At 36.5% G+C, this 18,605-nt stretch overlaps 1 protein-coding gene across 1 annotated transcript in view; it reads left to right on the forward strand.

Moving 5' to 3' along the window:
• LOC144979013 (solute carrier family 35 member E1 homolog) overlaps positions 1–9,270 on the forward strand; it is a 55,497-nt gene extending 46,227 nt beyond the window's left edge. Inside the window, exons 6-7 of the mRNA XM_078925632.1 lie at positions 5,307–5,552; positions 6,628–9,270. Coding sequence (XP_078781758.1) covers positions 5,307–5,552; positions 6,628–6,996 — 615 coding nt within the window. The 3' untranslated portion in view covers positions 6,997–9,270. The remainder of the gene's footprint in view (positions 1–5,306; positions 5,553–6,627) is intronic.
• Positions 9,271–18,605: the final 9,335 nt, after the last annotated feature.

Genomic DNA, 18,605 nt, shown 5'->3' on the forward strand with positions numbered 1-18,605 from the left:
AAAAAAAAAAAACACAACAAAATGAAGAGAAAAAAAAGAAACCAAACAAAGTAACTAAATGTAAATAAATAAATAGTCTCGGGTTTGGTGTTTGGATGTCAGAAAAGCACCCCCCCCCCCCCCCAAAAAAAAAAAAAAAAAACCAAAAAAAAAAAACCCCCAAAACTCAACAAAACAACAACAGCCACAACAACAACAACAGCACACACACACACACACACACACATACATACATACATACACAAAAAAAACTAAACAGGAAGTAACAATGTTAAATATTCATATTCCTGCCCAAATTTTAAAGCAACCTAACTAAGCCGAGAGCAGGAAAGGCAACAACCGTAATATCACCTGTTTAAATAAAATTAATAGCAGTATTAAATAGGCTATAAGATAAAGATTTGAACATGTGTGATGAAAGGTAACCGACAAAGCAAGAAAGCGCGCGCCTCGATGACGACCAGTGACAAATGTGAGGTGGGGGCGGTTATGTAGGTTACACCCGACAACTTTTGGCGCGACATAAATATGAAATATGTCAAGGTGAATATCGCTGTATTCCTTCTCTGATTAGGGGGGGGGGGGGGGGGGGGGTTGACGTGCCACCCCATCACCAAATCAACAACTGATGCAGTTTTGATGGCGTGTGTGTGTGTGTGTGTGTGCGTGTGTGTGCCTGTGTGTGCGTGCGTGTGTGGGTGTGTGCGTGTGATGCGACGAACGATCATAAAAAAAAAATTAATTAAAATAAATAAAATCAAGGCTTCCAAACAGCCAGATTTTTTCTTGGCCAAATAGTCAAATAGAACCTCACATTATCAAACACCACAATCATCCTGACTCCCTTGAAAAACTCATTGATTTTAATTAATAAAACAATCGACTACAGTTGGATAAAACTTATCTTTTCATTTTTTTTTTAAATAAAAGATTTTTTTTAAAAAATGAATAATAATAGAAAAACATTTCTTAGTAACCAATTTTGAACTTGGCCATCTGGCAGCCCCATCATAACCAGCTGCAGTCAAGCCAGCCACAGACATAAGAGAGGGAGGGGACTGTGAAGTTTCCTGTGGCAACCGAGATGCTCGTGTTTTTTTTTTTTCAAACGAATCACTGCTCGATGACGTCACTGACTCGAAACCCGCCCGAAACCGACTCGATTTTAGAGGACTCGATCGAAAACCCGCTCGATTTGATCGTTTCAAACTCGACCCAGCACTACCCCATTGACAATTTTTACCCATATTTTCTTTAATTTAAAGAATTCTGCATCAGGCTTAGTCTAAGACTACACACCCATTACTATTGTTTATAAACAACCACCTAGCCATGTCCGAATGCCATATCCGGGTCAGGGCTCTGAGGGTGTGTCACGAATCTCGTGTTTTGATTGGTTAAAAATCTACTGGTTAATTATCACGACATCCACATTTCTCGGACGTGCACATATTCACTGCCTACTGTGCTGTCTGTGCCGAGTGTCGGTCGCTGATTGTGTCTCGTGTTCGCGAGTTGTCGATCACACACAACGTAGTCAGTAATCAACTAACACACATAGCGTATATTGGACCGGGCCGTTTCTTTCTATTTTGCTGCCGACACATACATTGTTCCGGTTTTCTTTTTTGCGTTCAATTGATTATCTGTATCTGGTTGAAACTCAACCGGAAATTATGAATGCGAAATAAATATTTTTCTTCTAATGAAAAGGTGAATGAATGCTTTTATCGGAAGTTTTCACTCTTTTAGCCACAGTGTCATATTTGAGAGCTACTTCAATCGCCTCACACCAGGCTGACCACCTGACACCTGATACCCTTGCTCTCGGGGAAAACGTAACTGACCGTGACACGATAGGCATGCAGGCAGGGCGTTGGAGTAGCATGCGCGTGCAGGGCATCATTGTGGTGCAATTTTTGCCTTGGAAAAACCCCCCTATTTTTCCCTAAACCATTTAATTTCAGTGATTCTTTTTATTTTCACCGTTATTATTTTATTTATTTAATCGTCACTTTTAGGTTTGTTTCTGTGCAATGTTTATTGATTCTTGGTTTGCAACTTGGGTAATAATATTAGTTAAATATAACTGATTATCGCTCTTGGAATGGTATCAAATTTGATGTGAGTGATGTGATTAATTTAATTAATAACTCTGGTTTGGATCCATGAAGTTTTCTTTTTTTAACCGGTTCCCTATTTTAAAGTCTTTGTCTTTGATATAAGTGTCATGGTCTCAAGTGAGTAAAGAGCTACTCGACTATGCATAAAGATATGTAGAATGAGGCTCCAGAATTTACTAGTTACTATAAATGAAAAACAATTAACGATTTGTTTAAGATGAAATAAAAAGAAAGATGAAATTTAATTAAAAGAGATAAATAGTGATTGTGGTAGTTACAAATAGAAATGTGAATATATTACGTAACTTATGATGATATAATGTCAGGTTCGTAAGGTTACGTTTCCAGGCAGTTGACAGGCGTGGGTTCTATATTCCTCCGATAACGGGCTCAGGCTCGTAAAGTTCCACTTACAGGCAATTGGGAAGGGCTTATCCAGGTATTTCTTCGACAGTGGGCTCAGGTTTGATCCTTAAATTGTTAAGGATTACACCGTCAAAGGTAAAAGCTCCGGCGTCTTGATGGTGGAGATAAAATATCCACAAAGTACCAAAAGATAAAAATCTTCAAATATATATGAGGAATGGAGCGGCTGGCCGTCCGGCATAGATTGTAGAGAGAAGTGAGTGTAGAATGTTAGACCTATCAGCTTTTATAATAAGTAGCTATGTGACAGAATGTAGAACGAAAAGTATTCACTAATTAGAAATTAATTCGAGGGAAGGCTATAAAAGGAAAGATGATCTAATATTAGAAGGTAAAGTTTATCTAAGCCTACCGAAATATAACTGGAGTGAGATGAATTCAGTTCTTAATAAAATAAAATTTAATAAGATTATTGTGAACAACCTTTACTGTGACAATAAGTTTTGAAAAAAGTTAGCAGCATGAGCGATTTTGAATCTAAATGCTAAATGTTCACATTTGTGCTCAAATGAATCATCTGAATGTGTTCTCTGTGGAGAATCCGCTTTAGAAAAAATATTTCGATTTAGTGCCATATTTATCTATTATGTAAAGTGTTTTACTGGAAGTTTTCATACAGTCATGTTTTACTATTTGCTTGTTACAAAGTATCAGATTACATAATTAACAGATATAAAAGAAATCACTTATAATTCAGCATTCACTGGAGACTCATTTAAACCACCTGATAGACTGTGTAGAATATGTGCTGAATTCTCCTTATCAACAAAAGAAAAAGAAAAGCTAGGGAAAAGACTTTTTGTGTGAGGGACATAGAGAAAATAGGTTTCTTGTTTTAGTGTAGACGTGACTAGTGTTTGTGGAGATGCACAGCCTTAATATATTTGTAGAGACTGAGCCCAAATATATTCATTATACGTCCTCTAAAGATCGTAATCGAATTATCAATTTAAGTACTTTGGAAGAGAGGGATGCGATGATAGTGGCAGTCTGATTTGAAACATGGGGTAAATATGGAGAGAGAGAGAGAGAGAGAGAGAGAGAGAGAGAGAGAGAGAGAGAGAGAGAGAGAGAGAGAGAGAGAGAGAGAGAGAGAGAGAGAGAGAGATTAAACAATACGAAGGGGTTGGTGGAGGCATGGGGGGGGGGGGGGGGGGGTTATGATAACGTGTATTACATTTAAGGAGGAAATGAAAACAAAACTCGAGGAACGGGCACTTGCGTGAAATAGAGATTTAAGAGTATACGTGATAGGTTGTTGATAACAGTCTGACATACTAGTGTACTGTAAAAAAATATCATCCTACTATAAATATATATACTACTAACTTATACTCACTTACTAACTAATACTATACTTACATTCTATACTATAAACTACTACTACTACTACTACATACTACTACTACTACTAACTACTACTACTACTACTACTACTACACTACTACTACTACTACTACTACTACTACTACTACTCTACTACTATACTACTACTAACTACTACTACTACACTACTACTACTACTACTACTACTACTACTATACTATACTACTACTACTATCTACTACTACTACTATACTACTACTATACTACTACTTACTACTACTACTTATACTACTACTATACTACTACTACTATACTACTACTACTACACTACTATCTACTACTAACTACTACTACTATACTAACTACTACTACTACTACTTATACTAACTACTACTACTACTACTACTATACTACTACACTATACTACTTACTACTACTACTACTACTACTATACTACTACTACTACTACTACTACTACTACTACTACTATATACTACTACTACTATTACTACTACTACTAACTACTATCTACTACTACCTCTACTATACTACTACTACTACTACTATACTACTACTACTTACAACTACTCTACTACTACTACTTCTACTACTACACACCACACACACTCACCACCACCACACACCTACTACTACTACTACTACTACTACTACTACTACTACTACTACTACTACTACTACTACTACTACTACTACTACTACTACTACTACTACTACTACCACTACTGCTACTGCTGCTACTACCACCACCACCACCACTACTGCTACTACTACTATTACTACTACTACTACTACTACTACTACTACTACTACTACTACTACTACTACTACTACTACTACTACTACTACTACTACTACTACTACTACTACTACTACTACTACTACTACTACTACTACTACTACTATTACTATTTCTATTACTACTACTACTACTACTACTACCACTACTACTACTACTACTACTACTACTACTACTACTACTACTACTACTACTACTACTACTACTACTACTACTACTACTACTACTACTACTACTACTACTACTACTACTACTACTACTACTACTACTATTACCACCACACTAATGAGATATAACTACTCCAATTTTTGGATTAACTATGAGTGCCGCAAACGAAATTGAGGGTAAGATGGCTGGTAGTAAGATAAAACAAAAAAAATTGATGTCTACGGATTCATTGTCTTGTAATTGACACTTAAATTGAAATGTTCTAACAATCATCTGTTTGAAAAATAGACCTACATTTGTTTTGTTCTATCTATCCTTCCATCATTCTTAGACTAATGAAACTTTTCATTTCATAACATTACATCATTACTAACAGTTACCACCCTGCATACTGTCAAGTAGTAGTAGTAGTAGTAGTCAACATAACTTATCATATTTCGTTTCAGATGAACAGTGGAAATGTATTGCCTACCTTTTTTATGTTATTTCTTGCTGGGCTTTTCAACACATTGCACAACATATTTGCATTTACTGTTCTTGCAATGGTGTCACCTTTGAGCTATGCTGTGGCGAATGCTACCAAGAGAATTGTGATTATAAGCGGCTCTTTAATTATCTTGCAAAACCCAGTATCTGCAATGAATATTGTTGGCATGTTGGTAGCCATATTTGGAGTGTTAACATATAACAAGGTGAGTGGTATCTCTTTGATTGCATTGCTACAAGGGACATTTCCTTTTAGGGGTACTTCTACTTTTGAGCTGGAGTAGATCATGGTTACTCCTAAAATAAAGTAATAATCATTAGTAGCTGTCTGAAGCCTGGCTCTCACACATAAGTTTCTCTCTTTTCTCCTTCTGGTCATCTCCGGACCATGTCTTTGATAATTTATATCCTCTTATATTTTTCCAATGTACGGGAAGAAAGCAAACTGTTTTAAAAATGTTTTGTTTATAATTTTTTATGGTTGCGTGTGTGAGTGTGTGTGTGTGTGTGTGTGTGTGTGTGTGTGTGTGTGTTATTTTTTCTATTTTTCATATCATTTTTTTTTGTATTGGTTCTTTTTTTTATTCTTCATTTTTTATTGTTTTGTTTCAGTGTTTATTATTTGTTTGACTGTCCAAGGCTCTGCGCTGGAAATGGGTTTTGTTTGTTTGGTTGGAATTTTATTTTCTTGTTTTTTTTTTCTTTTCCGTTGTTTGTTTACTTTCCTTTTCTTTTGTTCCCTCCCCCCCTCCCTTATGGTTATTTAGTAGAGCTTTTTAATTCTTTCATATTAATCCAAACACTTTAAAGTGTTTGTTAAATGTTTGTCTATCGCAGAATATATTCCACCAGATTTGACATTGAATCCAGCTATCAATCCATTGCAGAGTGGATAGAGAGGTCAGAAAATTTTGGGGATTGGGATTGATAATGTATTGCAGGGTTTAACTGGGGACATTTGTTCATGTGTCCAATGACAAAGTCATGTTCAAACTCTCAATCATACTTAACCTGCCAGATAGTTGATGATTTAGAGATATGTCTCAAAATAGAGGCATATCTCTTGGCATTAAAAAACCTCATTGAATGCCATGGTGTTGCCCCATCCACCCCAAAATTAATTGTATGTATATGTGTATATGTTTGGGGGGGGGGGGGGGGAATTATAGTGGATTTTATTCTCCTCGTCGAATTTGATAGTTTTGATTTGAGTTTTTCAAATTCCATTGTATAAATGAATACATGACTAATATTATTTAATTAAATCTTTTTTTTTTCCAGGCAAAGTACGACCAAAATCGAGCCATTCGATTGAGGGAGGTTTTACCATATGTTCACAGCACTAATGACTTACATAATTTTACACATCCAGTGGGTGTGCATCATTTACCACATTCCAAGAGTGATGCCAATTTTCTCAGTAATGGCCACGTATACCAAGGTGATGAAAGGGATAATAATAAGAATACAGGAAATGGACACCTTCTCTTTCAAAATTGGCAACATTCTCAAGTGGACAGTTTTACACTGATTCCCCCTAAAGAGCAGTCTAGAACTGATAGACAATCAGGAGTGTTAAGATCTAATTCAAATAAAAGCACCAACAATTCTTCATCAAATTTACATTCTCGATCTATATTCCAAGTATAGATTTAATGATGAAATTCTGTAGTTCTTACCCATTCAGATATTAATTTTTTTTGGTTGTAAAGTCGTAAATTGTAAATTGTTGTAAATTGAATGTTTTAATCAAAAGAAAAAGACCTGTTGACCATGTGATGACTGCCAACTGATGTATATCCAATTACTGGCCTATATAATCTGGCATGACTTATGCTAAATTTCTGTTTTATTATTGTTATTAAGTTTATGTCATATCACTGGCTATGTGGTATTTTATCACACATTGGATATAAGAAAGTGGATCAAGTCAAAGAAAGCTGAACTATATTAGCCCTTAATCTACCATGCCCCTCATGACGAAAACTAATTGGTTTGATTTAAAAGATAAAATAGTAAAAAAAAGGGAGTGGGCATAACTTATGTTGCTTTTTAGTTGTTAATTAAAAAAAACTAATTGAAATTGATCATTTATTTTATAACTTACTCAACAAACACTTTTCAAATAAATATTAAATTACTGGCTTAATATCACCAGGTAAAAGATTTATTCATACAATTTCTGGGATGGACATCCTCCTGAACTCATCTTATTCAGTTTCATTTTTGCTTCTTCTGTCTCTGATATTGCTTTCATTTCTTGATTACACATTTATTGAACCAATAACTGGTGATCAATCACATCATCATCAATTTCTATGTTATTGCAATCTGCACTACCCTCTTGGATCTTAATTTGAGTTGGATTTGATTGAGAAATAAGATAATATTTTAGCTTTAAAACATCAACAAAAAAGTAGGGATATTCTTTATATCCTAAAATAAAAGAGATCGAAGTATACCAGTCTAATTATGCTGTGTAATACATGTTTTTTAATGTTTTATATACAGTGCAGCATGGGAATTTCGAACAAGTTGGGACTAGGCTTATTTGTTAAAGATTGTGTTTTCGAGTTTTTTGTGTTGAGTATATTACAAAGAATATCAAGAATGTGAGAGGGGGTAAATATGGGTGGCTTTGCATATGCCGGAAATCCAGTTTCACAGCTCCCAAAGTGGGTTGATTCCAGTTTCAAGTTTTATAATATATGAAAAGAAAAAAAAATAATTCTAGTAAATTTAAGAGGAAGGAAATTTGCTCTACTTTTCAAGTGTTATTCAACAGGTCTGCGAAACCAGAGATTTGAAAAATAAGTAATGTCCTGGTAAATACGGTAGTTTACTCATTGTCCCGAAATTTTTAAAATTACCAAAATATTACTACTTGGAATTAAGAAGTTTATGCAATCATGAACTACTGTGACATCATCATCATCATCATCTCTATCACCACTACTACAACCACAACATCATCATTATCCCCAGCACCAATACTATTACAGCCGTCATCATCCCTACCACCACTACAACAACATTCACCACCACATCATCATCTCTACCACCACAACTGCAACCACTATGTCCGGCACATCTATCTAGCACCATTAGTACAACAACCACCATCACATCAGCATCCTTACCACTTAATACTATTACAACAGTCATTATTCCTACCACCACAACTACAAGAACAACAACCACCACCACATCATCATTCCTACCACCACTACAACAACCACCACCACCACATCATCATCTCTACAACCACTACTACAATCACCACCACCACATCATCATTCCTACCACCACTACAACAACCACCACCACCACATCATCATTCCTACCACCACTACTACAACAACTACCACCACATCATCATTTCTACCACCACCGCATCATCATTCCTACCACCACCACCACTACTACTACTACAACAACCACCACCACACCATCGTCCCCACCACCAATACAATTGCAACGACCACCACATCATCACTACGGCAACAACCACCACCTACTCATCATCATCATCATCCTGGCCCCGCGGTTTTATGCATTTTAAAAGTGAAAAATATGCGTCAAGATTAAGTGAATATGCATGCAAAAAGGAGCAAAATATGCAAAAAATATGCAAATCACTCGACCTAAAAATTGCCAAAAAAATTGCATGCGGGTTCAACCAGACATCAAAGGTTAAGGGGGCTCGACACCCAGAGACAATTCCACCATTTCAACATCTTTTGTCCAATCTGATCCATTTAACTTGGAATATACTTGGTAGTGTTGTTACAAATAGCTGGCTAGTTAAATCGTATATAGTTCATTGATTTTTCATTTTATGAAAATTTTGAATAATTTGCTCCAAAAAGATGCAAAAATGTGAAAACTTTCTGAATATAACCATTTTTTTAAAAAAAAAAGAAAGAAGCCATTTATCACAAACCTAAATAGCCAGTTATTTGTAACAGTAGTGGGAGCATACATATGCCAAATCTCAAAGCTCTAGCTTCGAAGTTTCGAGAAAATCAATTCCAAAGATTGAACAACAATGCTATTTGAGAAATATGCGTTTATATCAATAAACTGGGTTCATATTGATGAAACATACATTTTATATATTGTTGCAAACAAGAAAATGCTTAGTATATTGCATTCCATTCTAATATTTTTAGAACAATTAAAAAAAGCGAAGTCCTAAAAATCGAGCGAAAAATGGAAAATATGCAATTGAATTGGGGAAATTTTTTTTTTTTTCAATGGCTAGTAGAGGGTCATAAATGTTCGAATTTTAGACATTTCTGTTGATTTTTATGTGAAATGTACGATGTTTTTATAATTCTAAGATATCAATATGTTCCCTAGTACAAAAATCCCATAATCAGGAGAAACGACAAAAAAAAAAAATAAATTAAAAAATTGCCACAATGCTACAAGTGGTCCGAAAAGAAGTCAATGACAAAAAAAAAATTACAACAAAAAATCACTACCCACAAAGTTGTTGTAGCACAAGAATGTCAGGTTTTTCATCGAGTCATTATTCAGGCTACGACGTCTGTCTGACAAAATAAAATTGTATATTGAAAAACTCCTCTCAGCATCAGCGGAGTTGATGGTGGCGCATATATACTATTTTGCAACTGATGCAAGAGCATTAACTTCCTCTGCCACAGAATTCCAAAAATGATGGATATTCACTGGACCAACAGCTTTTTTCAAAGCTTCCGGGCCAAGGTTTCTGAAATACTTATTTATTTCCGACTGGGGAACATCCTGCAGGAGCTTCAGTTCCCTTAACTCTTCAACTTCTGAGAAAAATAAAAGCTTAGAAGGGCTGAAAAACCTGATCTGCTGCAGAAACTCCATGCCTGGTTGTCCTTCAGCAGTCATATACTTCTCCAGTTTTGCATTTACAAATGCATAAGCCTGGCTGAAGAGGTTTTGGAGGGCAACTTTTTCTGTCATGGTGAAATCCTCCTGCAAAAACGTTGACAACTCTCTTGCGGTCAAACCCCCAGCACCAAACTGGCTGTCAAGATCTTGCAGCATAGACCATGCCTAAAATAGGAAAAGATTTTTAAAAAGGACAAATATAAATCAAAATCATAACCTAAAGATATCTTAAACTAAATTATAAATAACTGAGAACAAACAAGCAGAAGATTTACATAGGTATATGATCCAAGGGTGATGCTCCCATCCAACCAATTGTGAATGAGAGAGAGTTCACACACACACACATAGTATAGAAAGAGAAAGGGTGGAGAGAGTGAGAAAGAGAGATGTATAAATAGATAGAGAGAGAGAGATCATTATTGTTTTCTGTTTTTCTTATTTGAAATCTGATGCTGATCGCATTGGCAAGAAGGAATGCAACACTAACGGTGCGCATTACGGTTTGATTTACCTATGACCCGTTACCTTCAACCTTCTAAAACTAAATCTTTACGCATATTTTTCACTTCTAAAATGCATAAAACCATGGTGAATTGTCTAAATTATGCTGAAATGTGAGGAAAATAACAGATTATGCGACCACATTATGCCATTGCGGCCGCATTAAACTGCCAGCTCAGAAGTGAAGTAATTGGAATTTATAGTTCATGGTTACCACGCACAAGGATATAACAATGCATACCTTCAAGGCTGCTGACTCTGAAATATGTTCAAAGCTGTGACGAAAATTTCACTCTATTCAACCACAAACTTCATCTGCTGAAGGAGAAGTGCTGCCTTGCGGTCGTCTGCAAACATGTCCATCAGCTGCTTGAGAGAGTCAGGTGCCAACGACTTGCTCAGATTAATCTCTGATGACACAAAGGTATCGTAATGGTTGAAGTGCAAAACATGGTATTTGACACAATCAAACCAGCAGTTCCACCTATACCAGGAGAAAAAAAAATAGTTGACAACCTCTTACAATCAGTCAGTCAATAAACTACAGTATATTTACTTTAAACTGAAATTTTGGAGACCTTGCAAATGATTTCAGTTTAAGGAAGTTTTTTCTCTCCCTGTTTTTCACGGACGGTAATGTGAAGAATTTGCTTATTCAGCTTTGTCACTGATTATTTCAGTGCTAAGGCCAAGACCACACACCTTGCACGAAGGCTTAAAACCAACTCGTACAATTTTTTAATTTCTTTGCGGTGTATAATATTTTTTAGTTTAGCATATTTTGAATTAAAGTAATTCTACTGTATTTTATAAAGTAACATTAGTAAAAGACCATTTCTTATTATTGTCTAGATCTCTGGAATGCTGTAGAACACAAATTCAGAATGTAGGAGATGAGATGGTAGGAGTTCTGCCTTGCATTTCAGAAATACAGAGCTGATCATGAGGGACCAGCATGCCTAGCTGACATTACTAATGACACACAATATGACCTAGAACACCACCAAATTTACTGCTCTACTTTGATAAACTCCCTGCACGATATTATAAACCTACCTTGTGGATATCGGATTGGGGGGCATCGTCACAGTCTTCCCTGGCATGCAATTCTTCATGTGGGCGAGGAACCTTGATTTCCGTGAACCAGCTTTATAGAACATAGCGTTCATGTTCTTCACAAACGTGTTGACTAGCTTGAATGGTTTCTTAAATGCATCACCCAACAAATTCATGACATGGGCCAGGCAAGTGATGTGTACTGGGTTGGGAAAGAGGCCACTCAGCACAATTTTAAATGCCTTCCGCATATATAAGTATAAGCTGCGTTGTCTGTATTGATGATCAAAATGTTGTTGTAACTGATACCAAATGCTGTGACGACAGCAACAACAGCTTGGGACACTGATGAGTGATTTGTATTTTCCAGGAAGACCGTCTCAATCAACATACTTTTCACTACCTCTTCATTTCCAATCAGCTCCAGTGGGGCAGCCAGAATGTTTAGGGCATACCTGTAGAAGTTAATAACAAAAGTGTCAGTAAATTAAAATTGATCCCACTCCTTTCCTCCACCCACACAGTTCCTCCCCACTGAATCCTCGGAGGAGGATCTTGTCAGTATAGTTAGTATATGCTAGAGCAAATGTGCCTACAAGTCCTGCATATAAAAAATAATAATAAAAATATTCTTACCTTCCATTATCATCTGACATCTCATCAGTAATTATTGCTACAGGCTTGTCCTTGAGCAAATTTTTCATCTCGGCAACTCTAGCTCCATATTCACGTGCAAGGTAGCATTCTCGCAGTTGCTCGGAGTGAGGGATGGATCCTCAATTCACCACTCTTTGCTGGAGGAAGCGCTGCACAGCAGGATGGTCTGTTTTAGATAACGGAATAGTGGCAGCCGCACACATTGCCACCCATTCTTGGCATACTTCAGTTCGTTCTGAAAGAAGAATACACTGTGTTTCGTCATATAGTAAAAAAGGTGGATAACATTCCATACAGTACAGGCCTACAGAATGCCAGTCCAAAAGCTTTTTTTTTCTATTTCACTAAACTTAACTACTGTACATGGTAAAGAGAAAAAAAGGACTGAAAGTGAATGCTAATCTTTAATCATAAATCAAGTAAAAGCACAAATGAAACTTTAGTAAGTAATAGTAGTCTAGTGCAGTTGTAGTAGCAGTAGCAGTAGACTAGTAGATCTAGTAGTAGGTCATCCGAATAGCAAAGCAATGCATAAAATAATTAAAACCATCATTCCTCAACTTCTACCAGACATGAGGCTTAGTAGAATCTGGATCTAGAAATATATCTGTATCTAGATCTAATATGCATAGATCTAGATCTAGAAAAAGTGGACGTTAGAAGTGGTTAGAATTAGAGTTTGAGTTAGATGGGAACAGGGACAGGGGGGATTGGGCTTGGGCGGGAGTGGGAGGGACTTGATTAATTTCTATTCTACTTACCTTTCGATGCGACAGTAGAGGCACGAGATTGACTTTGGGTCAAGTCAATGACGCACTGTCTCTTCTTAGACGTCGACTCAACTTCATAAGCCTCCTTCCTTTTCTTGTGTTTTTCGGTCTCCATGTGCTGGTCAATGCTGGATTTTCTAGGGTGATCCAACACCGAATTACACGCCTTACAGAAAAGTAATTTCCTGTTTGACGAAACGAACGTGTCGTTCGGAAATTGCCTGTGGCGATCCCCAGCACTTGTTTTTTGTCCGTTCTTAGACATTTTTATGAAATAGAACCTATTCTCAGTATTCAGCGGCTAGGCAAGGCGTCTTTAAACTAAGTCATTTTGGCAAGGGAAGCCACTCGCAATTACCTTTTTGCTTTGTTTATTATAATTTTAGCATTTATTGTTAAAATTATTTCGTTTTTTTAAAGCAATATGTGTGCATATGCAGAGGAACATAAAAATGCAAAACTATGTGATGGAAGGCGAAATATGCGCATGGCGCGCATTTTTCTGGAGGGCCAGATCATCTCTACCACCAATACGACAACAACCACCACCACCATTACTAATACAACCGTCATCATTCCTGCCACCACTGCTACAACAACCACCACCTCATCTCTACCACCACTACAGTAACAACCACCGCCACATCATCATTCCTACCACCAGTACTACAACAACAACCACCACCACATCATCTATACCACCACTACTAAAACAACCACCTCCACATCATCATCATCTCTACCACCAATATGACACGAACCACCACATCATCATCCCCACCACCAATACTAATACAACCGTCATCATTCCTGACACCACTGCTACAGCAACCACCACACCATCTCTACCACCACTACAATAACAACCACCAGCACATCACCATTCCTACCACCAGTACTACAACAACCACCACCACATCATCTATACCACCACTACTAAAACAACCGCCTCCACATCATCATCATCATCATCATCATCATCATCTCTACCACCAATACGACAACCACCACCACCAACACCACATCATCATCCCCACCACCAATACTAATACAATTGTCATCATTCCTGCCACCACTGCTACAACAACCACCACATCATCTCTACCACCACTACTACAACAACCACCACCACATCATCTTTACCACCACTACCACAACAACCACCACCACATCATCATCTCTGCAACCACTATTACAAAAACCACCACAACCTATTTATTATAGTTTGTTATGATTTATTATTCTGAAATCTCAGATTTTTCTAGGCTTTGTACAGTATATACAACCCTGCATGCATGGCACAGCTACGTAGCAAAGGATACAATGAAAAGTAGGTTTTAGATCCCCTTTATGAAGGGAAGTATTTTGAAGTTTCGAGAGTTGACCAAATCTGGATTTCAGGTTTCGGCACCCTCAGTTGCTGGCACACATGGACTTTGGTAACTTAAAGTTCTCATTATAATGAGTTGCAGCATTTAGTGCGTCTTGTTTCATTCAATAACAGATGGCATTATGTTCCCCTTTCAGTGTACAATAATAAAAATACAAAGTCAGTATTGTTGATTACACACGCAGCACTTGACACCTTTATCTTTACGATTCTGGCAGCCCCCTTATCACTACCACTGCCACTCATCTCCCCGGCACCCCTCTTTTCACCCTATCTTCCCCATCCCTGATCACTTCCTTGATTTTAATACATATTGGTCAGTCTCATGCTGGTACTGGTACACATTAGATAGAGTGAAGTGCCGTATGCATAAGATACTGGTCAAACATACTTCCCATAACCCCTCCCTCCATTCACACACATACACACTCATGCTCTATGCACAAATATACGTGAAGACACATTAGTACAGTTAAGGGAGTGCGATGACAGCTTTCGTTTCCATTCAATAGAAACAGATGCAAATGAATTTTATCTACGTATGTGAATGTTAAGGTCTATTCTGTTCGAGATTTCCGTGTTTGCCTTCAACAATGTTCGAGATTTTCGTTTTGCTGGTACTATGATAATAGAGAGATTAAAACAGGGAATTGAGATTTGTTCTAGATTTCCATGATTTCAAGATTTTTGTGCTGCACTGTATATATATACAACCATGAGCAACGATGTATCATGTGGGATAATATCATAAAATGACATACTATTCAAGTTCTCTATTTATCACTTCTATCCGAGTCGGATGTTTTTCATTTCTCTGTTTCAAAATAAATTTTGTCAACATCCATTATTGATGTCTTCAAAACATAAGTCGTGAGAAAGTTTCTCAAAAAATTACACGGGAGGTTGAGTGTAACTTTGATATTTTTTAAATGCTCAAATCTTCAAATTCATATGTTTTCATACTGTTTTAGTAAAGTATAGCGACTTAAGCTTTTAATGCCTTTGCTGGTCTTGGGTGTCCAACTTCATGTACCATTTCGTATCCTTGACAGCTCCTTTGAACTTTGTCTTTTGCAGTTACATAATTTTCCTTCCATTGGTTCCTTGATCACTTTCAGTTTGATTGGAATCTCAACTTAATTGAACATATAATCTGACAAAAGGCTGTTTAAACAATTTCTGAAGGCGCCACTGACTGGAGCTTCAGCGACTGAAACTGAGTGTGTTCCAACGATCAATCTCCATATGACTGAAGAAATGCTGTCTGAGTGATGTGTTACATCTTGATTTATTTAACTTAGGATATTGATGGCATCTGGCATTGTTGTCAGCGAACATAAATAGTTAATTCTGGACATTGTAGAAATTATGTCTGTTTCCACACCAGATGTAAACGTAATTGTAGTGTTTGCCAGTAGTGATCTTATTAGTCGGATATCATCTTTTTCGAGAAATGAATTTAGTACCTTCAAAGTTTTGTTCTGCAGATTGTATCAAAGGCAGAGATCATGTCAATGCCCAATATAATGAACTCTCCTTTGAATTTTTCAGTTCTGACTTTCAACCACCTATGAGCCCATACAATGTCACTGGTACTCATATCTTTTCTGAATCCGCTCTCTGCCGGAGACAGATATTCCTCCACCTTTGATCTTATTTAGCAATGACTATCCCGCACAAATCTTTGGGCCTCTTTTTTGCTCACGAAGTGCCCAAATTTGCGACAAAATATGGGACGAAGCCGTTCCATACATGCTATTTTAAAAAATTAATTACGACGCTGTTTATCGATGAATATGACTGAAAGTTGGCACACAGTTAGAAAAGAGGTCATTTTAGATTATGTCATGCGACAAAACTTGTGCGATTACCAGAAGACCGTTAAAAATAGATTTTTACTCTTTGGAGTACAATATTTCTAAAACTACAAAGAGGAGAGATTTTGTCACTCATAAAGTTATATATGCACATTTCTTCTATTTATATTTCAAATTTCATTGGATTATGATAAGTACTTTTCCCGTATGCTCAAAAAACATCAACCCAATTTGCATTTCAATGAGTGAAAATATGGGACGGCCATCTTGCTCCCCCATCGCACGTGGCTAAATAGAAAATCATATGGCTTTCACTATTAAGACTGGCCCACTTAAAATGAACTAAATTTTAACAAACAGAAAATTGATTAGACTAGGATAAATGTCACTGAGACAAAAATAGATGAATAAAATTTAATAAAAGAAACAACATTATATATTTGACCACACACGTGGCCATCTGGCAACTTTGTTCGCGATGACTGATGACACAAATCCTTGCGCGCTTAAAAAAAATTAAGGTATTGTTTCATTGTTATGTCATAGGGATTAACTCTCTCTCTCTCTCTCTCTCTCTCTCTCTCTCTCTCTCTCTCTCTCTCTCTCTCTCTCTCTCTCTCTCTCTCTCTCTCTCTCTCAAATAAATACTAGAAATAACATAAGCCATGGTCTCACGGGACTGATTGATAATAATTTAGCAGGCATTTTTCATGTCATTTGTGTATGGGTTGTAGACACAAAATTACACTTCGGAATAGTTCCAAATGATCAATATTATGTATATTATAAAACAAAATTATAGTTGACCCTAGCCATACAGTACAGCTCTAAAATTATACAAGTTAGAACTCTTCTGATTTCTTCATCATATTTTCTGATAATTTTGCCATAAAATTGCCAAGTTTTGATATCTAATTCCAAGTATTAAACGAGATACAGCCACAAACCAGAATAAAATGCAGAAAAAGCGTCCCATATTTTCCATATTTTTCTTTCTCTTTGTGAGTCATCCAAATAAATGACACCTTTGAAACTGCATAACTTTGTTATATATTAATGGATTTTCAAAATTCAAAAAGATTTTTACTCGTTGGAGATAAGGCTTTTATTTAAGAGTAGTATTTACTACAAAAATAGAATACAAAAATTTTCATAGTCATTGCGATCTTATTCTGTTGAGTGTTAATACGCTGAGCAGTTTTCTAAGTGTTGAAAGAAGAACAATTGGTCTTAGATTTTCTAGTGGTCCTTTTTTCTTGTTTGGTTTATTCAACAAAATTAGTTTACCAGAGCCGAGATCAAGATGTGTTTTATGTTCGAACATTCCATTAAACATATTAGCAATGGCCACTAGGTGTGGTTCAGTTTGACATTTTAGCTCCTCTGCTTTGATGGTGTCAATTCCCGGTGCCTTATGATTGTTAAGTTGGTAAATAGCTGCACTAACCTCAAGATCGGTTATTGGTTCTTCCAGTCTTGATTCGGGGTATTCGAATGGTTCTATCTGTTGGTCCCCTTTGTACTTATTCTCTAAGAAGTTTTTAACTCTTGCAACTATTTGTTTGTCATCACAGATTACTTTACTCTCATCATCAGATATTATAAGATGACCTTTATGTTTCTTTTTAATGTTTTTAACAGCTTTGAATATTTTCATGCTGTCTGGGGCTGTTTCTATTTCCATTGCTATGTTGTCGATTTTGCTTTTATAATTGACAATAGATTGTGCTTTGATTTTATGCATCATATGATTTCTCTGTGTTTTTCATTCTCGTTTTAGTTCTTCATCGTGGCTACTGTTAATATTGAGTCTAAGTTGCTTTTGTTCTTCTGAAAGTTGTTGCATGATTGGACAGAAGTTCCTTTTGAAATTGTTGTATTTGGAAGAGTTTCATTTCTTACCGAAATAATACTGTCGATCAATTTCTGGTGTTGTAGGACAGGGTCTGTTTCCACATTGATATGTATAAGCTCAAGTTTGTTTGTCAGTTTGTTTTTGAATGTATTACGTATATCTTCATCTTTTAGGCCAGTAAAGTCTGTTGCTGGTTTTGGTCTGGGTTTATAAAATCTTATTTTACTAACTGACTGCTTGAAAGTAATTACTAACAGCCTGTGGTCAGTGTTTACGTTTGTTCCAGAATATGTCCTTGCATTGTTTAGGTGTTTTTTGTA

The sequence above is a fragment of the Berghia stephanieae genome, chromosome 1, assembly GCF_034508935.2.
Source record: "Berghia stephanieae isolate SIO BIC M18660-M18661 chromosome 1, UCSD_Bste_1.3, whole genome shotgun sequence".
Taxonomy (NCBI): Eukaryota; Metazoa; Mollusca; class Gastropoda; order Nudibranchia; family Aeolidiidae; genus Berghia; species Berghia stephanieae.